The following is a 7,322-nucleotide window of genomic DNA, read 5'->3' as shown; positions in this document are numbered from 1 at the left end:
TAAATAATCTATTTTCTTGGGACCTGGTCCATCTCACATTCAGTTACCTCTTCTTGGAAGCTTTCCTTCCCAAATGTTTACCCAAAAAAAGTATAGTCACAGCTTTTTTTAATGCTGCCAGTAATACTTGCATGAGAACAGGCTGTTGATGATGCATGAGTTTTTATTTCTAGCAGGAGGAGATCATTTAGTACGTGTAATCCCTCGGGGAAACCTGCAAAGCAATGGGAGCAGCAGGGCAGAAAAAAATTCAGGCTGTTTTTTCTGGCCAGATACGGATGCTATTAGTGGGGAGTGAGGGAACGATATAGGTCAGTGTCTCAAATAGTGCATGAAAATTCGAGTTAGAGCCTGCGGTGCATCTGTGAGGCTGCACTGCCACCTGGTGTGGTTTGGAGTGCTCACATCCTCTGCCCAGCGCCGCCTTTGCCTTGATTTTTGTTTAAAACACCCCTCTAAAGGACAACAATGCTGTTACAGCCGCTGGCTGCTGGGTTTGGTTATGTAAACAGACAGAAATATGACAGCACACAGGTCTGGGAATCAGAAGCAGCTGAGCAATGGTGACAGCCATTCCCTCTCCATCTGTCACAGCTGCACAGGGGAGAGGGCTTCAGCTGCCAGCACGGAGTTACTGCAGCTTTCTGCCAACTCACTGAATGCTTCAGCCTTTGCAGCTGACTGTGCTGTGTCACCAATGAGCCAGGGTTGGTAAGGTGACTGTGTTTGTGCCTCTGAGCAGGTGAAGCCACCTGCAGGGTCCCAGGTGGGTGTTGGTTCTTCTCTCCAGCCAGGCCTTCCTCAGCAAGGATCCCTCACTAATGAGGAAGAGTCTCATCCCCGAGATGAGGTGGGGACAGCTAACGGGATAAAGAACTTTTGCCCTTCAAGACCAGTTCATTTCCCATTGCTTCCCAGGGCCTCACTGTATTCACCGCTCTGAAAGCGGCTTCCAGAGGGCTGGAAGCCTCTGACGCCCTGAAAGTCACGGAACTGCTCAGATGGGAAGGTACCTTGGGAAATCTTCAGTCCAATCCCCCTTCCAAGGCACAGTTACCTGGAGCAGGTGGCACAGGAACGTGTCCAGATGTGTTTTGAATGTCCACCTCCCTGGGCAGCTACTCCAGAGCTCTGCCACCCTCCACGTAAAAAAGCTCTTCCTCATCTTGAGGTGGAACTTGTGTTTTAGTTTATGGCCATTGCTCCTCGTCCCACTGCTGGGCACGGCAGAAAAGAGCCTTGCACCATCCCCTGGGCACCGACCTTTGAGATATTTCCATGCATTAATGGGATCCCCTCTCAGTGTTCTCTTCTCCAGACCAAACAGGCGCAGCTCCCGCGGTGCCTCCTCACATGAGGCGCTCCAGACCCCTCATCATCGGACCCTCTCCACTCGCTCCTCATCTCCCTTGTACTGGAGATCCCAGAGCTGGACAGAGCACTCCAGATGTGCCTCACTAGGGTCCACCAGAGCAGCCTAAACCCTGCGACCCCTGTTCCGAGCTCAACCGGGTCCCTTTGCAGTGTCGGTGACCGCGGTGTCCCCGCCGCCCCGGGCGATGCGGCGGGAACTACAGCTCCCATGGTGCCGCGGGGCCGGGCGGAAGCGGGGCGCGCCGGCGGAGCGGGGCCGCGCCGAGCCCATGGCCGCGCTCAAGTACGCGGGGCTGGAGGACACGGACAGCGAGGAGGAGCTGCCGCCGGGCTGGGAGGAGCGCACCACCAAGGACGGCTGGGTTTACTACGCCAAGTAAGGGCAGGAGCGGGGCGAGCGCGCCGGGAGTGCTCTGACCGCCCGGCGGCAGCGTCCGCGGAGCCGCCCCTTACGGACGGACCGCGGGGCTGGTGCGAGGTCCGTGTGTGTGGTGCCCGCCCGGCTGCGGGAGCGCTGGGCTGGCTGTGCGGGACGGGCTCCGAAGGCTCTCACAGGCACAGCCGCCCCTGCGGAGCCGCTCCGAGCGGCCGGAGCGGTGCGGAGCCGCGGGACCCGCCTGGGAGCGATGCCGGAGCCCCGGGACCCGCCGGGGAGCGATGCCGGAGCGGCCGGGAGCCGGCCCGGAGCTGTTCCAGGGCGCCTCAGGGCTCCGGAGCGATCTTTGTGCGTGCTGGTTAAGGCTCACACAATATCGCAGATTGGTCAGTTTGCCTCCTTGTGGGAGCAGAGGAGAAACAGGTGCGGTGGAAGTTGAACCCTGTGCGTGCTCCGCAGCTCTTCAGTACACCTGGGGCAAGAGATGAAAAATTGCATTGTGCTCCTTCTGCCCGTGCTGCTGGACAGGATTCCATCCCATCCTCCCGGGTTACAGAGGGAGTGTGCCGCAGGATGAGATAACTCAGTAGAATATGTGTTTATACACTCTCTCCTCTTGTGTGGTTTCTATAGCCATGCTGATCTTGGGACCTCCTTCTGTTTAAAGCCACAAGAGTTATTCCCTTCCACAAAAAGTATGGTTTCATCTCACCAGTGCCTTGTCCTCCCAAGTTCTGCTCTTACAAACGCTGGACAGAATGCTTTCGTTTATCCACACTTTGTAAAAGCTGCAATTTCTCTCTAGGTGTTTGTTTTCCTTAGGTCAATTGCTTGTATATTTCCTTTGATTTCAAAAGCTCTTTCAGGAAGGAATCACTAGGTGAAAGTAACAAACCTATGAAACAACAAGGTATCATTGAGCATAATTGTTACACAGCCAGTTCAACAGGTCAGTTTCACAACTCTTGTGAAGCTGGACTGCTTCAGTTTAACAGCATAGCAGGAATATAATATCTTTGCTGTCTGAAAATCTTGCCCAAGGTGTCTAAAAATATATTGCACTGTTGCTGCCTTTAAGTATACACCCTGTATGTGTGATTCTTCTGCATATTCTGGGAATTTACTTTAAGCCTCATCACCAATATGAACTTTTAGCTGGAATAAGATTCTTTTGGTTGAAGACTTTTGAAGGTGTTTATGAGAGTTAGGTGAGCACACAGGTGGAGAGCAAATGCTTGTCAGGCTGCTGTAATTTGGTTAAATATCTCCTATTTTCAGGTCACACAGGTGCACTTGTTTAGTCTGAGCTCCCCAGCTGTGATCCCTGTAATACCATGAGTTGTCACTGTGGCCTTGCTGTAAGAAGGGAAAGTTGCTTTTGTTGTTTGTACATGGCTGTTGGGCCTGTAGGTTATCTGTAGTTATTTGTGTGTTATTTGTTGCTTTTGTCACTTTTTATTTCATACTTGGGCAGCTCTCAATTTGGGCATTCAGTCAATCCCTGCTTGACTCTTAAAAGTTGGTTGTTATTTAAAAATACTCAATGAAAGATGAGATTTCAATGTCCAACTCTATTTCAGCACTTTGGTTATTTTAAGACCTTGTTTATGTGCACATGACTGTTTATTATTCCACAAGCAAAGTTCAGAAAATCTTATGATGGAGTATTTTAATCCTGCTAGTGATTTAAATGAATAAAGTCTCTGAATTGGAAGAAAAGGTAGGATACCATTGTTATGTATATTAAATAAATATCCTGCTAGTCAAGGCCTTGGGATAAACTTATTTGTTCAAAGCTACAATTGCTCATAGAAATCCAACTTACTTATATTATATTCTCTAAAACTCCTACCTCCAATACTGATTTATAAAGTATGCTATAAGTAACCTTTCTAAAGCACCTTTCAAAACTTTTCAAAAGCATCTTTCTAAAACTCCTGCCTAACAATATTGATTTGTAAAGGTGCTTCTGTAATTTGAAGACTTATTATTACTAGCTGGTGATAAATTCTTTTCTTGCTTCTTTCTTCCTTGCTCCTGCCAAGGATCATTATATTTTTGAAGTGTTTTTTGAGTCTGTTGATGTTATTTTTAAGTGAGGTTTTTTTTTTCCTTATAAGAAACAAAACTTGGATTGGAAGTCAAACATTTACTTGAATTTTTATACACTCCTGTGCTCTCTGGTTAGTTACTTTCAGAACTGTGGGGATATTTTTGGTTATGCCAGAAAGATTATTAGGCAATTTTAAAAAATCTTAAACTTTTTCTTTTTCTGCAGCCACCTAGAAGAAAAAACACAGTGGGAACATCCTAAGTCTGGCAAGAGGAAACGTGTTGCAGGAGGTTTGTGTTAAACTTTTCCAATGAACTGACATTATCTTACAAACACCCGGTTCCTCCACAAGCTCTGACTGATGTCATTGTGATCTCCTAGTTGTCACTGATTCTGAGCTTGCAGAATATGGCTGATTTCAGTGGGGTTTTACCTCTGTGATTGTGTCTGTGCAGAGTGATCACTTTGCAGTTTTATGGCTTTCCTATATTGCTCCACAAACCAAAGTGCTAATTCCAGGTTACAGAGTTTGTTTTAGGGTGGCTTATAAAGCATAGTCAAAAGCTGGAGTTCTGTGTTCCTGGTGTGCATCAGATAATATTTATAGCTGGATTATATTCTTCAAAGAATGTATTTCATCAAGGAGTATCCCTGGCACAGAAGGAAACCCCATTAGTTCTCATTTTCCCCAACCCAACTGAGTATTGTGCCAGAGCAGAAGGCAGGCAGTGTTGCAGAACACTTCCAGAGGAAAATCTTCTCAAAGACCTTGGGTCAGTGCCTTAAATCAGATCTTTCCAGAAGCTTCTGTACCTGGGGACACCACGCTGTTGGCAGGCCATGTTTCTGTTGGCATTGGTAATCTGACTGTAAGTGGAATGTTTTCACTAAGTCTTCAGTCAGTCTAAGAGAAATAGCTAAGATTAGAAATACTCTGAATGCCATCTGTTAACTACCTTTGTAGAATCTTTTATATAAGAATTTGTTATGTAAAGATTTGTCATTTTTCTTTTATCTGTCCTTCTAACTTCATTGAATCATTTAGGTTTGATTTATTGTATCTCATGCCCACTTGAGGGCTCTGATCTTTCAGCTTTTGGTATGTGTTACATTTAACTTTTCCTCTATGCTTTTGCTATTTATTTTAGCAGGGATAGATACTGAACTGGGAGTAGTGTAGATCTCTATGTGCTTGGAAGCATGGTTGCATTTTGCTGGTTTTTTTTTTTTTTTGTGCTATAACATGAAATAATCTTTATAAAGATTTTTTTAGACTGTCTTTATATTTAATCTGCCAGCCATTGCACTTGTATCAGATCTTCTGTGTATTGTGCTTCCATGAGAGAGCAATTGTGTGTGATTAGGGAAGCAATCCTTCTGTCAAGGTCTGTACTCAAGGGCAGCAGGTAACTGCACCACCTCCAGAAAATAATGCAGAATTGTCTCATCACTCTGAGAAATCACTTAAACTTCAAACTGAAGAGTATCCTAATGCCTGAGAATAAAGTTAATGCTTTATGTGCTTCCTAGATCTGCCATATGGATGGGAGCAGGAGACTGATGAAAATGGACAAGTCTATTTTGTAGAGTAAGTACTGAAATTGTGGAGTCTGTAGAAGGAGGACAGCTGGGTTACATGCTGAGTAGCCTCCTGAGTTATGAGACTGTGACAATATCAGCTGGAAAGACAAAAAGATTAATAAATGCAGCTTCAGAATCCAAATGCAGATATTGCAGTGTCTGCAAGTGTGGCATCCTTTTATAGACTTGCTATAAAAGATAACATGATCTTCCCTAATGTAAAGATTTTTTTCTTTTTTCCCCTGACAAAATTCTGCCTTTTATATCAGGGGTTCACATGAAGTTCAGAATGGCTTGTGACGTATGTAAATAAAATTATTAATAGGTGCTGTCACAACTGGAAAAAAAGTTTGATTAAAAAAATAATTGGGATAATTTCTGCCAAACTGAAAAAAAATTTGATTTTTGGGAATCTGAATAATCCACTGGAATTGCACACAGCCGTGGTTGAAATACATCTAAAATCTAAATGCAGGGAACAGAAGCGTTCAAACAGTTGAGTTTTTGTGTTCTTTTGCAGCCACATAAACAAAAGGACTACCTACCTTGACCCAAGACTGGCCTTTACAGTAGAAGATAACCCAGTAAAACCTACAACTAGGCAGAAATATGATGGGAACAGTACTGCAATGGAAATTCTGCAGGGCCGTGACTTGAGTGGCAAAGTGGCAATAATCACAGGAGCCAATTCAGGAATAGGTAAGTTAACATGGCACAGAAGGTAAAATATGGCAAACTTTGGCTTACTGCCTACTTGCTTGTTTAAATATCTTTGTATTTTTGGTTTTCAAACTTGCTTTGCACTTTTTTCATATAAAACCACTAGTTAAAAGGTGTTTTTTAAAAATCTGTGGAGACTTATGAGCTTATAGGAGAGCTACAGGAAAGTGCTGAAACAATTTATTTTTGTCTAGAAAAATATTGATGGAGGCATTTAACATTATGGAAATATATAAAGGATGGCTGTGAAAGAAAAGGGAATTTTATTTTGATGATCTTGGTGGCTAGGACAAGGACTGAGGTTTGTATGGCTGCAGGGCCTTCAGGTAAAGGATTTAGAAAGACTTCCTTATGCTAGCAAGTAAATTCAGGTTAGATTTTCCCAGGAAGCTGTGGAATTTTTATCTCTGAAGGTACTTTCAAGTGAATTTGATGATGAACTTGTGTCAGGATATTTTACTCAATGCTCCTTTAGTTCAAGGCAATACAATTTATGACCTTCAGTAATCCCTGTTAGTTATCACAGGTTCATCAGTCCTTTCAGACCCAGCTTTTATAGATATCTGTTAAATATTACTGCTTCTATAGTGGGTGAGTGAGAGATTCAGGTAACTGTTGATCTTTTGTTGCCTTTTGTTTTTTGCATTTTTCTTTGTGATGGAATTACATCAATATTGAAGGAGTCCTTATGCAAATTATTTGGTGGTTTTTAGTTTAGTTCAGAATTTTGACTTAAAGGCATTTTTGAGGACATTGGAAATCCTTGAAGATGTTCTGGAAAATGACAGGGCTTACCAATCTGAGTTTTCTTGGGTTTTATTTCTTATTTATATAAGGGAGTGTTACTGCACAGGAGTCACATGAAGAATTTAGAGCTTCACTGTGCCTTGCAGTGACATCCTGCTGTCCCTGCCTGATGTGCGCTACAGATTGGCACTGCTGTTGGGCAGCAAGTGTTGTACTTACCTGTCTCAATGAATTTGGGCTTTCTGGTGAGGTTTGTGTTCCAAATTCTTGGTGCAGCATTTCTCTACATTACACCCAGCAGTACAATTTGCTCTTTATGCAACTGTGCAATATCTGAACATTGCAAGAGTTACCTGGGCTCAAAGGGATTTGCCTTCAGCAGGAGCAGAGCTGCAATTCAGCCTTGCTGAATCAGTGGGAGGTGTTTCAAATATGGCAAAAGATTAATCCAAGATACACAATGGTTTTGTC

General features: G+C 44.0%; 1 protein-coding gene across 10 annotated transcripts in view; it reads left to right on the top strand.

Moving 5' to 3' along the window:
- Positions 1-123: 123 nt before the first annotated feature.
- The window catches only part of WWOX (WW domain containing oxidoreductase), a 476,614-nt gene continuing 469,415 nt past the window's right edge, over positions 124-7,322 (top strand). For all 10 annotated transcript variants that reach the window (XM_064722806.1, XM_064722812.1, XM_064722813.1 and 7 more), the window contains exons 1-4: positions 124-1,750; positions 4,029-4,093; positions 5,334-5,391; positions 5,905-6,083. In XM_064722806.1, coding sequence (XP_064578876.1) covers positions 1,560-1,750; positions 4,029-4,093; positions 5,334-5,391; positions 5,905-6,083 — 493 coding nt within the window. In that variant the 5' untranslated portion in view covers positions 124-1,559. The remainder of the gene's footprint in view (positions 1,751-4,028; positions 4,094-5,333; positions 5,392-5,904; positions 6,084-7,322) is intronic.

The sequence above is a fragment of the Zonotrichia leucophrys genome, chromosome 11 (assembly GCF_028769735.1).
Source record: "Zonotrichia leucophrys gambelii isolate GWCS_2022_RI chromosome 11, RI_Zleu_2.0, whole genome shotgun sequence".
In the NCBI taxonomy this organism is placed as follows: domain Eukaryota; kingdom Metazoa; phylum Chordata; class Aves; order Passeriformes; family Passerellidae; genus Zonotrichia; species Zonotrichia leucophrys.
This window is presented reverse-complemented; position numbering and strand designations above follow the sequence as displayed.